General features: G+C 40.5%; 2 protein-coding genes across 4 annotated transcripts; one reads left to right on the forward strand and one right to left on the reverse strand.

Annotated features, from left to right (window-relative positions):
- Positions 1–1,971: 1,971 nt before the first annotated feature.
- Positions 1,972–9,837, reverse strand: mlf2 (myeloid leukemia factor 2). Its single transcript, XM_061674414.1, has 8 exons — positions 9,522–9,837; positions 7,268–7,379; positions 7,150–7,185; positions 6,932–6,985; positions 4,881–5,009; positions 3,595–3,754; positions 2,670–2,891; positions 1,972–2,404 (listed from the first exon to the last, which is right to left on the reverse strand). Exons 1-7 carry the CDS (start codon positions 9,563–9,565, stop codon positions 2,680–2,682), a joined length of 747 nt encoding a protein of 248 aa, XP_061530398.1. The 5' UTR covers positions 9,566–9,837; the 3' UTR covers positions 1,972–2,404; positions 2,670–2,679.
- A 293-nt stretch (positions 9,838–10,130) lies between these two features.
- Positions 10,131–16,175, forward strand: cdc42l (cell division cycle 42, like). 3 transcript variants are annotated; one of them, XM_061674419.1, is made up of 6 exons: positions 10,131–10,195; positions 11,499–11,603; positions 11,701–11,773; positions 11,856–11,965; positions 13,076–13,273; positions 15,179–16,175. In XM_061674419.1, the coding sequence occupies exons 2-6, from the start codon at positions 11,499–11,501 to the stop codon at positions 15,266–15,268; spliced, it is 576 nt and encodes a 191-aa protein (XP_061530403.1). In that variant the 5' UTR covers positions 10,131–10,195; the 3' UTR covers positions 15,269–16,175. The 3 variants fall into 3 exon arrangements, with proteins under 3 accessions (XP_061530403.1, XP_061530405.1, XP_061530404.1); XM_061674421.1 differs by lacking the exon at positions 10,131–10,195 and adding an exon at positions 10,202–10,357; XM_061674420.1 differs by lacking the exon at positions 10,131–10,195 and adding an exon at positions 10,202–10,306.
- The last annotated feature ends 5,090 nt before the right edge of the window (positions 16,176–21,265 follow it).

A 21,265-nucleotide genomic window follows, 5' to 3' on the forward strand; every position in this document is an offset into this window, starting at 1 on the left:
GCCTTAACCCCAACCCCAGCTAGCCTTAAACCTAACCAGAATAACCCTCTTCCGTCTATATTTTTTGTACAAATTTGATACATATTTGGAATGGTCATCTCATTTCAGTAGCCTGCCCTTGCCGCGAAGCAGGAGTTAATCATGTTGAAGCGGCACTTGTCCTGCCTAGTGGGATTCCTCATAGCGCGTCGGTGTCACCAAAGGTCGAAACCCCCGGTAATTTTGATTAAAAAAATAAATAAATTCCTCTCACCTACAAATTTGTTTTGCAGCTACTTGTATCTTCCTGAATCAAGTTAGAGGATGGGCTAGTGACTAGCCCATCTTCCCCTTCATGCAATGGACAAGCCGCTAGTCCATTGCATGAAGGGGGTGCGCTCGAAACGATGGTAGATTAAGCATTCTGTTGTTTTTATGTGCATGAATTAAGACTAAAACAATAACAATTGCTTTAAATCAGGTACAACTTTATTCATGTTTTCTTCATCTGCCTCACAGTTCTGAGGACCGGGGTTCAAATCCCCGCCCCGCCTGTGTGGAGTTTGCATGTTCTCCCCGTGGCTCCGTGGGTTTTCCGTTCTCCTCCCACATCCCAAAAACATGCATGGTAGGTTGATTGAAGACTCTAAATTGCCCTTAGGTGTGAATGTGTGCGCTAATGGTTGTTTGTTTATATGTGCCCTGCGATTGGCTGGCGACCAGTTCAGGGTATACCCGCCTCTCGCCCGAAGATGGCTGGGATAGGCTCCAGCACTCCCACGACCCTTGTGAGGATAAAGCGGGACGGAAAATGGATGGATGGATAGTTACAGCATCAAATAGCGTGAATCGCTATCGTTTGCTCTACTTTTTGCTCCATGTCGAGGTCAGCATACATATTGCTTATTTTGGTTCTGAACATGGAGATGTGATTCCGCTAGGGCCGATCTAGTCAAGTGGGATACGTGGCTGTTGGCCACCCAAAAATCTTGAAAAATCTTTGACTTTTTGCTTTAGCAGCTAACCTTTTATAAATATATATAAAAACAATAATTGCTGACCATACCTTTACCTACACTGATGGATTGCAGTTAGCATGATACTGTAAATAAATTAACGGTCAAGAATATTTAAGTGGCCATTTTATCAGTCGACTTCTTTCTATGCATCCTTTGGAGGAAAAAGTTTGGACACCTCTCTATACTAAAGCATTTATACTGTACTCACCAGCCACAACATTACACACACAGGCACAATCAAATGCCATCCGACACAAAATCTGTACTATTTTCCCTGAGATTGCATGAAATCATAATTTATATTAACTTACCAATGTTTATTATATAAATATGCATACAATGTATATTATTGTGGATGCAGTTGAGTCAAAACAGATCAATATCCCCCACCCCCGCTGTTCATCATTCGCACCGCCACTATATCACAGATTTTTAAGAGACTATTTTATTGTTTTTGACGTTTTTTTACTTTTTGTAACGCTCTCACGTGGGGAAAGGAGAGCCACAGTTGCCGAAATGTTTTTTTTTTTTTTTTTAAACAACTGTTTATTATCGCCAGGAGAACAATAAAACACAATAGGAACACTCACGCAAGCTGCTGTCGGCCACCGTTCTACCCAGACACTCACACTTTAGCTAAAGTTACACAGCACTCAACGATGCCCCGCCTCTTAAAGGCACATGCAAGTATCTAACACAGACATTACAATATGTACACTACTTCCTGTACATTTTAACACTTTTTTGTGTCCAAATACATTTACATTTCATTAATAAGTTTACATGTGGCAGGGGTAAACTATTTAAAAAAATGTTTTTGGTCTCTCTATATTGTGGATGTTTGCCTATTTAGTGGGTGCGTCTTGAACATATCTCCCATGATAAACAGGAGTTTACGCTATTAAGGCTGGAAATGCCAAATCTGGAGTGTCAACATTAACTGGGCTTGTAACAGAAGAGACACAGCCTTCAGTTATCTAGCAATGTTTAATTAACTCTATCTAGCTAGTTTAGTCAACAGTATACAATTCAATTCACAGACACATTCATGTGTCTCCACAAACATAAAACGAACTGTACAGCAGATGCACTGTATACTTTGAGCACTTTTAGTGGGCAAAAACACACACACCAAATCTTGGAAGAGTAAGCGAGGGTATTTTGTACAAGTGTGAGTGTGCAGAGTATTAATTCTAAGACTATCAACTGTGTGTGGAGTGCGGTCTGGGGGAAGAGGGGGGGGGGGGGGGGGGTGTTGTTTGGGAGGTGTTTCATGTTTATGTATAGACAGTCCGGTCAACTCAAACATCAACGAGGAAGTTGGAACGATCCTCAACGTGGTTCACAGCATCCGTGGAGAGTGTCCTCCACTCCCCCCGGTCGGCTCATGTTTACAGGTGTGACTCCTGCGGGAAGAGAAGGAATGTCGCTTTATGGCAGGTTATCGATTAATCCATTTTCGATGGCACTGGTCGTCATTAGGGTTTTGGGTAAGATGGAGCCTATCGCAGCTGAATTTGAGTGAGAGGTGGGGTTAACCTTGGACTGGTCACCAGTCAATTGCAGACCACTTCGACAACTTTACGCTCACACTTATGAACGATTTAGAGTCTTCAATTAACCTAACATGTTGGAGGAAGCCATGTGAATGTCATGCCTGAAAATACGCACCTTGTACCTCTCACCAATCATAACGCGGGCGGGACTGGGGCGGTTGGTGTCGGGGGGAGTCGTGCCGGTGGCCTGGGGGGGTCGTGGAGCTGGGTGGCGCAGTGAGAGCAAGCTGCTGGCCCCCTGCACGTCGGTCTCGGCCGTAGTCCAGCCCCCGGGTGCTGGGGGGAGCGTATCGCCCCGCCTGAGTCCTCCACTCGGTGTCGAACGCATCGGCTTCAGCTGACGGGAAGGAAGGGTCGGTTGTTAAATAGCATCGACACGGCTTGTATACTGTAGCTGAAAAGCATTTTAGTCCTCAAATAACTACTTTTCCAAATCTACAATTGACAGTACAGGGGTACCTTCACTTACAAGTTTGATTCATAACTTAATATACTAGTACTATAGCATATCAATATGAATTGAAATGCCATTAATCTGTTCCAGCGCCCCCACCCCCCAAAGAAATAGAACATCTTTAATAAACAAAAATAGAATTGTATTGTATTAACAAATAAAATGTAATGTAAATAAACTGGTCCTAAGTGTAATTCATGTACATACTGTAGTATTCATGTGTTGGATGTGTGCCTTTAACGGGCGTGGCCTGTGAAATCAGGAGCTGGAGTCAGGTTGGCCAGTTACTCTGCATGTGAGTGGCATGAGTTGTGGCCTACAGCAGTTCCTTGCGAGTGCTGTCATTTCTGTGTTCGACTGTCTGTCCTGTTGAATAAACGGCTGAAAGCGCATCTGCGACTGTGCCTCTCCTTGCCCACACGTGAGGGAATTAGCGCACCTTTTTTACTCGCCTTTTCCCATATCTGTAGCTCAGTGACAACTGACGTTTTGGCACCAAGCGGTGCCTCGTAACTCGAAAAACTTACAAGTTGGGCTCCTCGTTAAGTCAAGGCCCCACAGTATTCTCCACACAGCAGCAACTCACTCTCATCTAGGTTTATGAAATCCTGTCGTTCCTCGCGGTCGCCAGTCCGGCGGTTCCGTGAGCGCTCCATGATGTGCGCGCGTTCGCCAATGTGGTGGCCGATGGCGAGCCGCTCCAGGCCGCTTTCGCTGTCTCGCATGGACTGACGCGTCTCGCGGATCTGCAACCAATCACGTTGCAGTTACGAACCGTTTGATGCAATAATGCATGGGTGTCAAACACAAGGCCCACTGGGCAAATCCGATCCGCTGCATCATTTCATGTAGCCCGTGAAAAATTGCTACACTTTTTCCTTGACTTGTGTCAAAACTATCCATAAAAATAATAATACTCAAGTTCCGGGGGAAATTATATCATATGATGGGGTGATTATTAGGGTCCCCACACAGAACATATTAGCGAAAGATAAGTGTAACAGTCACGAATGTCCAGCCACATGGGTCGTCTGTAAACAAACACAGAATAGCTTTTGGCTGGCAGACTTCAAGGAGTAGCTTGGTGCAAACGCAACTTCCAGCAGTATTTAAACCACCATAAACCACTATCATAATTCATACTCTTACATTTGTCTGCATCAGTCGTTTCCTAAAAAGAAGACAAATTATTGATGTTACACTTTCCTAAAATGAAAAGATTGAAGCTATTGTTTCCTGTTAAATGTCATTCAATCAACTGTTTACAAAAAAGATAAGCAGTTTGTTTTGAAGTTTGTTCCGTAACTGAACAGATGTGAACTGAAGCACAAACTTAAAACTATAGGTGCAACAATTAATTGGCAACTAATCGAACCTTCAGTCGACATCTAATTTTTGATAATCGATTGTTTAGAGTCGCTTTAACTTGAAATTGTCCAAATTCTTAGAATTTCACCCTCTTAACAGAAAATATTCTCACATTTCTGAAAGCAGATTATGTTTGTGTTTAATCAAAATAAGCCATTTGGGAACATCTGCTTTCACTTTGGAAAACAATTATCAATATTTTCCCCTATTTGTTTGACATTATGGACCTGTTATGATAAAATATAGTCTATATTCTTTTTTTTTTTAATATTATCCCATAGTTTGTGTGTGACTTTTTGTTTTGTTTGTTTACTTCAAGAGTTCTTTGTTCTTGTGTGACTTTTTCAAATGTACCCAGTGCCTCCACTTGAAAGCAACCATAACTACGTCGTGGCCCACGATGACCCCAGGTTTGACACCCCTACATTAATGGGACACAAAAGCTGGAATTGTTATTAAAAGAGTAATAAGCGCTTCTGTGAGCATTTAGCAGTGTATTCTCACCCCTCCCGGGCCATGTCTTGTTTGATGGGTTTGCTGGTACACTGTTGGAGCCCCAGCATCCATGGAAGAGTAGGAGATCACTGTGGAGGAGGAGAAGGTCTGGCAATTGGGCGAACCAGAAATCCTCTCCTGGAAGAGAAGAATGCAAACTAATATTTACGAGGGTCCTCTGTTTACCAGGGTACCGACATGCGTTTTGAGTAGGGATGTCTCAACCACATTTTTTTGCACCAGAGTCCAAGTTGAGTCACTTGATTTTGAGTATTTGCCGATACGGAGTATGATCCGATACCTCCCCATTGCATTAAGAAGAGTGAACTGTTTGACGGTGCCGTTCAGCAAGATGTTTGGCCGCACTGTATATTATATCAGGCTTTTCAGACTTTGTTGCTTTCGGTTCTATCATCTTTCGGCTTGCCCTGACTGTCGGCTGTGTAAGCAAAATGTTTCCACATTTCACTCAGTTCCCCTTTTTCCTTAACGAGCTGCATTTCTATGTCATACCGAAAACACGACGTGGGGAGTGATGCTTTTTAGGAGGCGCCGCTCATTATAGAAAGCGATGGAGCTGCAGACTCACAAGACTGCTGTATCAAGCCAAATCTGTTACTGTCTCTTAAAATACCAGTACTAGAAAACCTGACATGTTGTAATACTAAGCTATTGCTATTTCATTTGGCAAGATCTTTGCACCCCAAGGATTATTGTGTAGATTTGTGACCTTTAAAAATAGGAAAATCTGTTCTTTTTCAGATCATACTAATGAGCTGAAAATGACATTTATGATCACATCGGGACAACTCTGGCTTCGAGGTCATGAACGGCGCACAATGAACTAGTTTGCGCAGCGGTGTAATATGTACTCACGAGATGCAAGAATGGACTCTCAGTTACAGCTCTACTTACTGTTTCTCATTCGACTGTTATATTTATGACCTTAAAAAAATTTTTTTATACAAATATTTACTACTGCGTTACGTCAGTGATAGACTACCACAGGAACAGAACTCTATTGTAAACCGAGGACCCCTTGTGATTTGATAAGACCGCACGTCAAAACAAGCAAAGCGGCATGTTAATTAAACTAAGAAAATAAATGCAACTAAGTCCATGTAGTACTGGCAGTTTTAAAAAGTTAGGGTTTCAAAAACGCTAAAACCTTCCATCAGCAGTGTGCGCTGTATTCAATTTTTGAGTCGTCACTAAAGGCGAAGTGACACGACCACTCACTCCGCTGTTAGTGCAAGCAGCCAGTGAGGCCGACGACCTTACCCCTTGTCGAAAAAAAATCGCCTCTTTTGCAAATGTTTTATTTTTTGGGGGTATTTGGGTACTCGGATACTTTTTTATTTATGTTGGAAGGAAGGATATGCAAAACGTGCTTACAAAGAGTGGATGCTATAGGAGGCAATACTTCCGATATGATATCACATTTACCTGTACAAGAGCTCCACTTATTCCTCTTTGACAAATTCAACATAAGCTAAAATATTATTATTACGCTGTCTTGAAATGAATGTTTGCAACCAGCTACAAGAGTTAGCGTGTCTACAATTGCTGACATAAATACTATAGACTTGAGGCAGATATCTAGCCAACCAGCATGACTAAAGTCAGTTCGTTTCCGCTTTGACGTTACTTCACGAAACAGAAACAGAAACGCGCAGAAAAGTAGCTACTCATTTTCTCAGAAATAAGCACTTTTACTGTTGGGACTACATTTTGATTTTGTTTGGAAAAAAATTAATTGTCATCTCTTTAGATGTACTTATGTACCTATGGAATGGAAATAAAGTTATTTACACAAAACATTACAAAATACATACAATTTAGAGCTGTAACTGCAATACTGTGATACCGTAATATTTTTGTTCACGGTGATCATACCGTCGGAATCAGATACCACCACACGCCTAGGTATGTATAGACAATTTTTGTTTTCTTTCCATACAACACTGATGAAGGCACCCAAATCATCTGTCAACCAATCAAAAGACAGTAGATTTTACATGGTACTGGATGACACCGAGGTGGTCCAATTAATTACTCACCATGTTCTCCATCATTTCCCCCATCATGCCAAACATGTCCATGAACCCTCCACCCTGCAAGCAGTGAGAATAATGTGAGCCAGGCATGTGTGAAAGTATCTTGAGCACTGCGAGCATACAAATATCCAAAGGTTGATTATGGAAACAATTGTGATGCATTGTTTCAAAATCTATTTTTACTGAATCACTTGAAAGAATAAAGTTAATAAGACACTCACCATTCCCATCATGCCAAACGGGGTCAGTGCACCAGCCTGGAAAACGGTGCATAGCAAATGTAAGCGGAAAAACTTCAAATAAAAACATATTCCAAACAGTTTTGGTTTTTTTTGCTACCTGTCGCCGTGGCGCACGAGGTGGTTGAATCTGTGGCGCTAGTGCAAAAGGGTCCATGCCAAACGGTCCAAACATGCTCCTCATCTGCTGCCGGTGAGCGGCAAATGGATCCCTACAGGGCAAAGACAGCAACACGAATGCTTCTTTGATATTCCTTTTCATTTTGTGAAGTGATTGGGTGTATTTGAATGACATACAACACTAAAGTGCTGCTTTAGCTACAGTGTGCCAGCATTTTCTAGGTGTATAAAGAATAGCAATGTAGGTTTTGTTTCACATGTGGAATAAGGTAAAATATTTCCTCTTAAATGGATGTTTACAACAACAGCTATTACTTTTGGACGGTTTAGGAAGTCTGAAAGACAATGTGAAAATTGTTTTAAGTGGCATAGACTGGTTCAAGCCACTTAATACCACAGTCAATAATATAATGTTCCACTTTGTACTAATTGTACAAATATTACTGACCATAACAATACAACATCTTAAACTTTTTTTTTTTTTTTAAGTAGATAGTCGTGCCTTGAGGTACGATTGACCTGGCTTAAGAGTTTTTCGGAATACGAGCCGTCAGCCGGTTAAATATATATTTTTTTGCTTTAATTAGAGCCAGAAGTTTAGATATGAGCGCTGTTTGGTGGCAGTGATCACAACTCACCTCACTTTACAACAAGCAGCAGTTTTGGCACATAGTGAATAGACAAGCAATTTTATGCGGAACCATACGTGACCAACACGGAGAACGGGATAGCTGACGTCCTGTGTATGCTTTGCTAACAGGCATAACTACGATTGATGACAATTGTTTGACGCCGAAATTTGTTTTTTTTCCCCCAAATGTTTTCGAACAACAGTTAAATACATTAATATAATTTCTTTATACAAATATGATACATGTAAACGAACTAAGCCTAAACATTGGCTATTGTGGTGACATTTTGTGCTTAAAAAAATAAGAAATAAATTTAAAAAAAAATTATTTAAAAAACACGTAGACGTTTAAAGTTCCCATGGGTGCCATGTCACGGTCCGCATCGCCATTCACCCAAGCGAAGAGGAAGGGCTTTTACCGTTTCGCCGAATGCAGAAGTAGGTTGCGCATTACCGGATTACACGTATATTTAAAACAACCCCATACCTTTGCCTTCAAGTCCGCTATCTTAAGGCTAACAGTGTTATAACCCTTTGGGCAACGGATATTTGAACACAATGGGTGGAGCAAAAATGTAGACATACAATATCACTATACTCACAGGCATATATTCTTTCTACTCTGGAAAAAAAAAAACTAATACTGAGTCACAGTAGTTGTGCAACTCTTCGTTTGTGTCATCATGATTATACACTGCCCCCCCCCCCCCCCCCTCCGGTAGCCAAACAGCACACAACAGACTATTACTATATGTTATATGAAGTACAATACTATAGAGTGCTATTTTGCTTAATAAATAATTTTTTTTTAAAAAACATTTCAGGGAGACTGGAACAGTTCAATGGAATGTCCATTCATTTCAATAAGGGAAGATTATTTGAGATACAAGTGTTTTGAGTTAGGAACTTGGTCACAGAACAAATTGATCTCGTATCTAAAGGCACCACTGTATTGTAGTTTTTTTTTCAGTATAGCATATTATTAATACGAGTGCATGTGAGTGAATAATATTTCTGCTGTGGCCGTTTATCTCCCCATCCATTCATCTTAATGAGAATGTGTTAGTTTTTGCCCAAAAACAATGGACACATTGACATCATATTATGGTTCTTGTATTGTAAATAGATATCATAGCATTAATTAAATCAGTAATTGCATTTAATTTAAAATAACTACGTTTAGGCGTGGAGCTGCCAGCCAGACCTCTTGTCTTATTCACTACTGCACTTATTTCTCGTAAATGAATCACGTTGCGTGTCCTGATGTACATTTAATATTTAATATGCATGACGTGCAACGCTTTCACACAAAAACAAGCCTCTGATTCAAAAACGTTGCATCACCATCAATCACTCGCGTGCTCTGGGAGACACTTGTAACAGGCTCTTAGTATCGAACAATGGCTGCAATAGCCTCGCCCCCTTCAAATGTGATTTAAAAGTAATGTCTGGGATGTAAAACAGGTCTGTGGAACACAGTAGGCCAGGCGACGAGTCACCTGCCTCCGAGCACACCGACACACGCAAGCGATGTGCTCCAAAAATTTAACTCTAAATGCAAATCAGGGTCTTTCAAGCTGCAATTTCTGGTTTGTTTACTCACAGCATGTAGGGGTCGTCATCGACGTCATTGAGGAATCGAAACATGCTCGACGGCTGGTTGATGCAACTCAGCTGGCTGCTGTTAGCCAGCTAGCTAGCTAGGTAAATGGACGTTGTTTTCTACGAACGACAACACGATGTACTCGATCCCCCCCCTCCCAGATCAGAATTCTGTTGTCCGAAACACTTTTGGCGAAGCAAAGCGGCCAACTAACTCGCTGTAAAGCCGGGATGGCAAATTCCAGAAGCCCGAACAAAACATGAGAATCGGAAGTCAGATTTTGACAAAGAGAAGGCAAAATTGCTTACAGCCCGCAGATGTAGACCATCGCTACTTCCGGTATACATTTATCACAATAAAAACGAAAACATAATGCTAACCACGCTACGCACCTATGTATAGAGTATATCAACGTGTCATATGTTAAAATTTCACTACTGTAGTTACAAAAATATTAATGAGCCAAGATTATCAAATAAATCGACAAATTATTTCATGTTTGCCACAGTCTGTATTTTATTTTTATAGTCCCACGTGTTTCCGTTTCCCTTGCGTGGCGCTGTTTCCCCGTTTTAGAACGAGATTGCGGCGCGTCGCTTCTGCGCCTGCGTACAAAGTCTTTCGACCCTCAAACCCGGATGTAACCAACGCCTAGCCGTCGGAAGGAGAAAACGGTGAGTAGAGTTGCAAAAGACGCTTTTCAACGGCAAAATTCGCGCTATTTCGCCTAGCAAACACACACAGGAGTGCTCCTTCACCATTCGTGGCTCACATCGAGGGGAAAAGTGAGTTAATTCGACCGGCTCCCGTTTCGTTGCCACCGAGCTCTTGTGCATGTACGTACGAATATGTGTGTTGTGTGTATTATGCTGGGGCTGGCATCAATCTGTTTTTTTGCCTTTTTATGAACATTTGTCTTTGTGTCAAGTTTGCTCAATAGCGTGGCTACCCTCCGATACAACAAAGGTGACTAACCGTGTTTAATACTTTTTGTTTTGCGGTGTTTCCTCTATATTGAGGCCTTTACATTCACCCCCTTTGAAGAATATGTTGTTTATATAAGCGGACGTGTCTGCTATAATTGCGTAATTAACAGCTTGTGATGAGTATTACGAGCCGACGGTATTTCTTTTTGTTGGACATCTTTGGTATGTGGCCTGTGCGGAAGTGAGGCCTCGTCAATTTGTGTGTTTTTGTGTGCTCGTACGTGTATTAACAAGTCTGGCACGACGAGCCTCCCCTCAGTTCAAGGAAATCCTCTTATGGCAGGGGGGAAAAAAACAAAAAAAACCTGCCTTCTCAAATATGAATTTCACAACAGCGATTAGCAAATTAATTAAGCTTCAGGAAAGCACCTAAATACGATGTGTGTATGAATAATTGTCCCTTTACACATAATGCTCACTTTGATACCCATTCATGTTTATTATTGTGCTGCTCCACGTTATGACGTTGTACAAATGTATGGATTTAAAGCAACATGCAACTAGACAGCAACTCTTTCCTGTTTTGCCCTCATTTTAGACTCTTTATGCATGATGTTGTTTGAAAATACAACATTTTGCCAGTTATTACACCAAATCTCAAAACGTGAAGCCAAGGCCTCGCCCATTAGTTACAGTTAAGATAACGGTATTTGGTGCCATTATTAAAATGTTTGTATACAGTATATTAACAACAGTGGGTAATTTGTTTTATATTTGTAGCAAACACTCCAAAAAAAAGGGCTTAGTTAAAATCTGTTAAAAGTTTGATTGTATTTGGCATTCCCCTTTTTGTATATTTAAAAAAAACCAAAAAAAAACAATGTGATGCTGATAAAATGGCCATGGTGTAAACAGATTATATCTGGGAACTTGTCGGATCTACATTTATCAACTTCATGTACACTCCTGTTCATAGTGAGAGAAAAAACCTGTCTTAGAATCCTGTCTGCATTTTAATATTTTATTATTTCTTTTGTGTTTGCCTCCCCAGATGCAGACTATAAAATGTGTAGTTGTCGGGGATGGTGCGGTAGGAAAGACTTGCTTACTCATCTCCTACACAACCAACAAGTTCCCCTCAGAATATGTACCCACGGTAAGATTATCACATCTTTAAAATCTATTTTCTATATTGAGAAGAAATGATCCTGTTAAAATGTCCATCTTGTTGTTCCCCACTTTTTTTTTAAAAGGTTTTTGACAACTATGCAGTGACAGTGATGATCGGGGGCGAGCCCTACACACTAGGCCTTTTTGACACTGCAGGTAAGGAATTTTAAGTGGAATTGTCATGTTTGTGTCACTGACAGACTGAATAACAAAAACATTGTTTTTCCCACGCGCTCAGGTCAGGAGGATTATGACAGGCTACGTCCTCTCAGCTACCCACAGACAGACGTGTTCCTTGTGTGCTTCTCTGTCGTCTCCCCGTCGTCATTTGAAAATGTCAAGGAGAAGGTTGGTTTTGTGGTTATTAGGATTAAACTTTGACTATACAGGGAACCCTGTAAATACCCAGGAGTTTTGTCTTCTCCTGAATGGTCAGGACCTTCTACTTGGGCTTAAGCTCACTACCTTCGTAGATGCAGGTCAATTGGGAAACCATTGTAGGGTTTAAAACAAAAGCAAAAGTGTTTGATCTTAGAATGCGTGATGGTATCAGCAGTCAAGACTGCTTTAAATGTTAATTGTTTTGTATAAATGTGACCTTTTACTCCATATTTATCCAGTGGTGCCTTGAGTTACGCGTACCCCAACTTAGGAGTTTTTCACGTTACGAGCCCACGTTTGGTCTTTTTCCAGCAAGCTTCAGATATGCAGCTGCTCGAGTGAAGTGTAAAAAAAAAAAAATGACAGTCGTCGATACACTTTTAGCTGTTTGTTGAACGGGACAAACAGTCAAAAACAAATACAAAGTGAAAACACAAACAAAGAGCATGGGGAAGACCCCCACACTGAACTAACCACGTGGTAAACAGCCAGCTGGAGTCAGAGATCCTGATGTCACTTATTAGGCCTCGCCCTTCAAAGGCAGATGTCAACACACGAACAGTACAGTGTGTGTGTGAGAGAGACTTGCCAATTTATTTCTTTACATTATCATTTGTGTTTTATGCTGTCATATATTTGTATTTTAGCATTCAGTGATATTTGCCTTTATTACAAATGTAACACAACATCGTTTTTTTTTAGGGGAGTGGAACAGACGAATATCATTTCAATGGCCAAAATTGATTTGAGCGCACTTGGTCAGGGAACAAATTAAATTAAACTCGTAAGTCAAGGTAACATTGTATGTTTTCAGTGCTGTACAGTATTTATATTAATGTGAAAAACTGTAAAAAAAAAAAAAAAAAAAACTATAGAAAACGATCACTGTAAATCACAGATTTCCAATGTAACAGCAGAGATATGCTTTCCACCCAAAAAATCTGAAGTATAGCGGGGCCGTGGTAGGTGAACCGCGATGTCGCTAGGGAACACTGTACTTAATCTGTCCAGTCAGTTGAGTACATTTTACGTATTCCTGAGCATCAAGTTCACCCCCAATTCCCTCTCGCTCTTCAGTGGGTTCCTGAGATTTCCCACCACTGCCCCCGCACACCCTTCCTGCTGGTGGGCACTCAAGTGGACCTGCGAGAGGACAGCAACACCATTGAGAAGCTAGCCAAGAATAAACAGCGCCCCCTGTACCCCGACAGTGCCGAGAAACTTGCCCGGGAGCTCAGGGCCGTCAAATACGTTGAGTGCTCTGCTCTCACACAGGTATGTTGTACTTACTTGTACTGTAACATGAGTCACAAACACAGTGGATTTACTGGAATATTTCATGAAAAGGAATGTGTTTGCACAGCAAAACTGTCTTGAGTAGCGCTTAGTAAGTACAGTTGGACTTAATAAGGTCTGTGCAGTGTGTAATAAGCATATGGGGGGGTCCTAAGTTTACAATGGAGTTATGTTCCTATGGCTGCTAATGTACCCAGAATTTCTATGAAAGTTGGAACGCGCTATAGTTTATCACTGACCATGCATTAATGCAACCCCATTTCCAATGAAGTTGGGACGTTGCGTTTATCAGAAATAAAAACAGAATACAATGATTTGCAAATCATGTTCAACCTATATTTAATTGAATACACTACAAAGACAATATATTTAATGTTCAAACTGATAAACTTTGTTTTTCGCAAAGAATCATTAATTTAGAATTTTATGGCTGCAACATGTTCCAAAAAAGCTGGGACAAGTGGCAAAAAAGACAGAGAAAGTTGAGGAATGCTCATCAAACAACTGTTTGGAACACCCCACAACAGGCTAATTGGCAACAGGTGGGTGCCATGATTGGGTATAAAAGGAGCTTCCCTGAATTGCTCAGTCATTCACAAGCAAAGATGGGGCGAGGTTCACCTCTATGTGAACAAGTGCGCGAGAAAGTAGTCGAACTGTTTGAGGACAATGTTCCCCAACGTACAGTTGCAAGGAATTTAGGGATTTCATCATCTACGGTCCATAATGTCATCAAAAGGTTCAGAGAATGTGGGGAAATCACTGCATGTAAGCGGCAAGGCCGAAAACCAACATTTGAATGCCCGTGACATTCGATCCCTCAAGCGGCACTGCATCAAAAACCGACATCAATGTGTAAAGGATATCACCACCTGGGCTCAGGAACACTTCAGAAAAACAATGTCAGTAAATACAGTTTGGCGCTACATCCTTAAGTGCAACTTGAAACTCTAGTATGCAAAGCAAAAGTCATTTATCAACAATGTATTCTGTTTTTATTTATGTTTAACACAACGTCCCAACTTCATTGGAATTGGGATTGTAGTTAGAATTATAGTAAAAATCTGTATGAAAAACATCTCTCGGCCAAAAATATAAAACAGTCAAAATGAAATAATTAACAGTGATAACTGAGCATGGCTTTTTGTGCCGTGTGACCATGTATTCTTATACTGCGTTGCAAACTAGTTCATTGCGTACCATTTGTAAATTTGGAACGTCGTATGTCAGCACCTTTGTAAACCAATGACCCCTTGTATTTATGTTCGCAACTGCTTGATAAAATTCTATTTTGTTTGTGTAATGGATATTTAAGTTGCCTCTTACCATCACTGTTACCCTTGTGATGGCATCGCAAAAACACATTAAGTTAATCCTTTTAAACACTCACAGAGCTGAGCCTTGACTTTGGAGGTTCTACTGTGCTATCTCCTTTTTACATGTACATAAACATAACAAGTACCTATGCTAAATGCTTGTTTCTTAAAGCATTTGTGCTGAGAAAAACAAAAACAGAAGGTCTCGACCCAAAGGGACATGTCGACCACCATACACCGTGCTGTTGCTAAATAGTTTTACACTAATAATCAACAATATATTTTATTTCTAGAGCGCTTTTCAGGTAGTCTAAGACGCTTCAGAACAATATAAGTATTGAAAGAAGTATCTACAAATTAAAATAAATTCTGAATATGTGGTTTTTATTTGAAGGTGGATGATTCTGATGTTTATTATGGCAAAAATGTGACTCTGAAACAAATAATTTCTGTTATTTCCTAAGAAGAAAATATATATATTTTTATTGTCGGCCTCAACAAAAGTTGCTTTCTGATTTGGAGACACCATCCGCATGTGACGCCTGCTTCCTTTTGTTTTGTCGACCAGCGGGGCCTCAAGAACGTGTTCGACGAGGCCATCCTGGCTGCCTTGGAGCCCCCCGAGACCAAAACCAAGAGGAAGTGCGTCCTGCTATAGACGAGCAGCAGTTAGAGACCGAACGGTATAAGAAAACGTTTAGGGGGGTGGGGCGAAATCCAAACATCAGTGAGTTCAGTGGCCAATTCAGACAATGGGGAAGGTACAAAGAGACTTAAAAGGAGATTGTGGTGACTGTGCCTTCAAAAATAAAGGGTTGAAAGAAGTAAGGGGAGTGAAAGGTCAGTGTGCAGTGCAGTAAACGCGGCTAGTATCAGCCATCTCCTCATCGCTGAAAGCTTTTAGAAAGTGCAGTGTTCTCCACAAATATTCCACAAATGGGGCAGGAACCCTCCACCTCCCTTTAAATACATTTTTATTATTATATAATTGCTTTTGACTTCATGTGGCCTGCTGGGGCTTTTGCCTCAGATGGAGTAAAAAAGACAAAAACACATTATTTACAAATAATTTTTAGTCAACTTTGGTTAAAATGTAAAGAGCCATGTTAATGATAAGTGGTACTCTGCTATCTTTTCTGACTGATTTGATTGATGGAAGCGCAAGATATTTAGTACACGCCCAACAAAGGTAGTGCTCTGTAACTGCTACTTCCTTCCAAACACTCAGTAATTAGTGGGGAGGCCATTTTCACTTTTTTTTCCCCCTTCTGCGGGTGACTGAAAGAATTTATATTTTATTCTTTCTTTGTGTATATTGCATTGATTTATGTGACTTTATTTTGGGACCTGTTTAGGAGTAAAACAAAATGTTTTCATTTTGAAACTTGAGGTTTTATTTTTTGTGAGATCACTAGACTACCAACAGGGCGATTGATAAGGCAAAACAACAAAAATCAAGCTGTAATATTTTGCATAGATCTTGATCGATTGAGATGTTAACCTTTGCTAGTAAATTCGTGGGAGTTTGTAATCGCATAATATTTGTAATAAAATGGTTTAACTGACTTGGGCAAAAGCACCTTCCCCCCCCCCTCCCCCCTGACCTGTTTACATACTAACTCTAAAATGGCATACACACATGGCGAGTCAGGCCAGATTTGATCATTTTCTCTCCCTTGCAATCACAGTCATCAAAGGCCCGATTATTGGACATCGCCGAAAGATGATAGTGCGCAGTTATTGTGGTGTGTTAAAAGTGATTTTATTTCTTTCCTTTTTTCCCCCTCCCCGATCTGATTGGAAGACAGTCAGGGCGGATAATCGTAAAGTGGGGTACACACATACTGATAATGCTGAACTATATTATCTTGTAGTATGAGGTCAATTAGAAGGGATCTTTTTGACCCCCTGATATGCTCGGCAAACAGTCGCGATAATGATTATAAATGTTAAACCTGTGTAATATTTACGCTAGCAAATCCTTTGTGTGTGCTAAACACTGAATTAGGCTGAGCCATATATTTCGTGATTGTGATTTGAAACGCAACAATAGGCATTTAGGAAGCTCACTAAAGCCCGCTCTGTTACCAGACACAAATGAGGAACAATTGGTTGTGTTGAGTGTTTGTCTTCATGTGGAGATATGGTCATGTGTGGTGTGCTGTCATCTCAAGTACACCACACACTATAAGAGCAGTAAGCGCACACACGTGCCCATTTTTCCTTCAGTAAATCAGTTTATGTTAAAAATGGGTTTGTGTGTACACTGGTAAAGATTAAAATTGAGCTGGGTACATTTTTATCCACTGCATGATACCTTCAATGTTCTCCACGGCTCTACTCTTAAAAAAATTTGGCTTACCTGCTAGGTTCTATTTCTTGTCCTATGGGAGACCTAAACTACTTCTGGTCACTCATTTGGTCATTCATCGTGGCAACATTTGAGCAGTGGTGGGCCACGCATTCTGTACGTGGGCCTTCAGTTGGGACGTACTGACTTAATTCACCTTTTAATACAGCCACAATCGTGTCACCACCATCAATATTAGTACAAAAACGCAATAAAACAGCCCGCAACTGTGGCACATACGTATATTTAACTGGAGCAGTTAAGAATGAATATTTACGGTGATGTGAAAAAGTGTTTGCTCCATTCCTGATTTCTTATATATATATTTGCATGTCTGTCACACGTAAATGTTTCCCATCATCAAAGAAATTTAAATATTAGTCAAAGACAAGTAAACACAAAATGCAGTTTTTAAATGTTTATTATTGAGGGAGAAAAAAAGCCTAACCTACATGGCCCTGTGTGAAAAAGTGATTCCCTCCCCTGTTAAAACATAACTGGTTTATCATACCTGAGTTCAATTTCTCTAGCCAAAGCCATGGCTGATAGTGCCACACCTCTTCTCAATCAAGAAATTATTTAAATAGGACCTTCCTTACAAAGTGAAGTAGACCAAAAGATCCTCAAAAGCTAGAAATCATGCCACGGTCGATTTAGAAATTCAGGAACAAATGAGAGAGAATTGAGATCTATCAGTGTGGAAAAGGTTATGAAGCCGTTTCTAAAGCTTTGGGACTCCAGCCTACCACAGTGAGATTATTCACAAATGGCAAAAACAGAACAGTGGTGAACCTTCCCAGGAGCGGCCGGCTGACCAAAATTACCCCGAGAGCGGAGCGACGATTCATCCAAGAGGTCACAAAAGACCCCACAACAACATCCAAAGAACTGCAGGCCTGAGTTAAGGTCAATGTTCATGATGTCACCATAAGAAAGAGACTTGGCAAAAGTGGCCTGCACGGCAGAGTTCGAAGACGAAAACCAGTGCAAAAAGAACATTAAGGCTTGTCTCAATTTTGACAGAGAGCATCTTGATGATCGCCAAGACATTTGGGAAAATACTCTGTGGTCTGACACGACAAAAGTTGATCTTTTTGAAAGGTGTGTATTCCATTACATCTGGCATAAAAGTAACCCCATTTTAGAAAAAGAACACCAGTAAATTATGCTGGTGGTAGTGTGATGGTCTGAGGCTGTTTCAAGACCTGGAAGACAAATGGGTAAATGGAACCATGAATTCTACTGTCTACCAAAAAATCCTAAAGGAGAATGTCCAGTTATCTGTTCGTGACCCCAAGCTGAAACGAACTTGGGTTCTGCAGCAGGACAATGATTCAAAACACTCCAGCAAGTTCACCTCTGGATGGCTGAAAAACAAACTGAAGACTTTGGAGAGGCCTAGTCAAAATCCTGACCTGACTCCTATTGAGATGCTGTGGTATCACCTTAAAAAGGCGGTTTAATGCTTGATAACCCTCTAACCTCCCCAAAAAGGCGGTTCATGCTCAAAAGCCCTCCAACCTCCAATGTGTCTGAATTACACCAATTGCCAAGCAAAGATGAGTAGCCCTCCCGTAATAATAAAAACATTCATTTAAAAACTGCATTTTGTTGTGTTTGACAAATATTTAAATTTGGCTGATGGGGAAAAAATTAAGTGTTACAAACATGCAAACAAAGAAGAAATCTGGAAGGGGGCGAAGACTTTTTCACACTACTGTATCTTACAACATTTCAAAAACAAAAAACTAAAACAACTTACTCGAGATGCTGATTATTAAATGTATTAATATGCACAGATTGCTCTGGAGATATTTTGTTGTTGTTGAAGTTAGCTGTATCAAGTTTTGCTCTGACCAACCGCTCACAAGAGAGAAAAATGATAACATCGAGGGCAATCTCGCTATGGTCTTGGGAGGACAGATCTGAATTCTGATTGGTTAATGAAACATTCCTAATATAGTTTAAGTTACATGGACCAGCACTATTGATTCCGAAAGCCTTGGGCTGGGATTAAATTGACATGGCTAAAATCTGATTGCATAAAAAATATACAGTATATATGACATGTACTGGAAGAATTGCAGCAAAGAGAAATTATATTAAATGAAGTCGTCTGTTGGGAATAAATTACAATTTCATGGATTTTTTCATTTCTGGGGTAAATGTTTCGTATTTGTGATAGTGTTTAGGTGAGCAGAGAAGGGCTTGCTGACCGCCCACCACTTCATTTGACTATAAATGACAAGCTGTTACATAAATAAACACACTTGTAGCGGTCTTTAAATCTGGATGCTGCAATATCATACTCCAGTCTCCACTTTGCTGCACCGCTCCACTTTCTTTCTGTCCTCAGTGTCCTCCCAAGTACATTATTACAGTGAATGAATGGAGCAGACCGTTGTTCTCCAGTGTTGTTTGTTAGCAAGTCTCGTTCCCACTGACACATTCAAAACGCTCTAAACCTTTGACTGCGCATAGCCAACTGTTCTGTATTTCAGTACCTTTTCTACAACTTGCTGTTCTCTAACAAGGACCTGAATGGCAAAATTCTCAAAAGGTGTTTGAACCATGAATTGACCAATACATTGGCAGAGGCCAGTCTCTGTATCTCTGTCGCAACCAGCTGATAGCAATCTGACACTCTGAGCTCAGTGGCCACTTCCTATTTGAAGCCTCGCAATAGCGAAGTACTGGTGAACCCCTTTTTAAATGTTTTATTTTAAAAAAAAAATTTAATTTGACCTTTGTCCAGTTAAGGCATTGAGAACATATTTTCATTTGAAATGCTGCACTGGCTCAATTGTTTGGTGTCGTCTTGGTCTCAAGATGTCAAAATGTGAACGGCATGATGTACCAATTCGAAATTATCTAAAGAAATTTATTGGTCCATTCAGGGATAAAAATTTCAACACACTATAAAATGAAGAATTAAAAAAATATACTCTCAAAATCAGTTTCACAAACATCTTACTGTTAGGCAAGCAAACTGACTTAAACATGACCAGGCAATTAAAAGAAGCACTTCACATTCTAGTGGTACAAAACTACTGTATTTATTAGATGACACAAGCAAAGCTAAAAGCACTGCGAGTGCATAGAAGCTCGATTGACACGAGGCTAGGGTGTGAAACAAGAGACAGACGGACACGTGTCACTAGAAGTTATTTTCTGTGTTTAACATGTCTGCTGGAGGCTGAAGTGCAGCAACGGCTCCCGTGTGCAATAAATAAACGGTGATCGAGAGGACGTGAATCCACCTGGGAAATAAAAACTAGTGCTGGAACGTTTCCCTGTTAGTGCTGCTTACGTTCAGCTTTGAGAGCATTGTCGGTTCAATGTGAGATAATTAGCAGCTGTCTGTGTGAGTCATAGAAAGCCGTTTGTGCATTTATTTGATGTCCTTGATATCCATGTACTAGTACACTCTTTGGTTTCACTAGTAGGACAATTCAGCACACTTACAAGTAATGCTTTTTTTCCCCAAAACTGCATGGTGTTTCAGCACACTAGTAGGACAATTTTTGCATACTGAAAGGCCAGGTTCATGTTAACTGCAGTAGTTGACATCTGCATTTTGCTAGTACGACTAGTGAAGTGCTAGATGTTAACTAGTCAGCTTGTGTAGTTTTCCCTCATTAATAAGTTGTCATCCTACTACTATGCCAAAATTGTCCTAGTAGCGTGAAGAAATAAATAAGGTTACTCGTAAGACAGTCATTCTACTAGTGCCTCTGAGCGGTTCTACTAGTTAGAGCATTTATTCCGTATCCTTGATATCCATCATAAGGTCCATGCACTAGTACGTTTTTTGTTCTCACTAGTAGGACAACTTTGGCGTGAGGACAAAGAGCTATACAGAGAAATAAATACTTAAAACAGCTTTATGGAAAGCCATTCCTACCAGGAAGACAATTCAGTGCACTAGTAGAATGACTGTGTCTTACTCGTAAGTTTTTATTTTATTTTACTGTATAACATGTCTGCACATTAGTAGGACAACTTTAACCCACTAGCACTACAAGTACGTGTTACTGGTGGACATTTTGGCGCGTCTAGTATGGCCCAGGAGGATACTAGTGCATTACCTCATTAGGCCAACAGCAGTAGTGTTACTAGTGTAGCACAGTAGTTGACTAGTAAGGTTTAATTTTCTACCTGTATGCCAAAAGTGACACTAATAGAAACAAATGTCACTAGTAAGACACAGTCGTTCTACTACTGCACCCTACTCATTCTACTAGAACAGTGAATTGTCTAACTCGTGATGAGGAAGAAGGCACTAGTACATGGTCCTTTAGCTGG

Source organism: Phycodurus eques, chromosome 4, assembly GCF_024500275.1.
Source record: "Phycodurus eques isolate BA_2022a chromosome 4, UOR_Pequ_1.1, whole genome shotgun sequence".
NCBI classification, from domain to species: domain Eukaryota; kingdom Metazoa; phylum Chordata; class Actinopteri; order Syngnathiformes; family Syngnathidae; genus Phycodurus; species Phycodurus eques.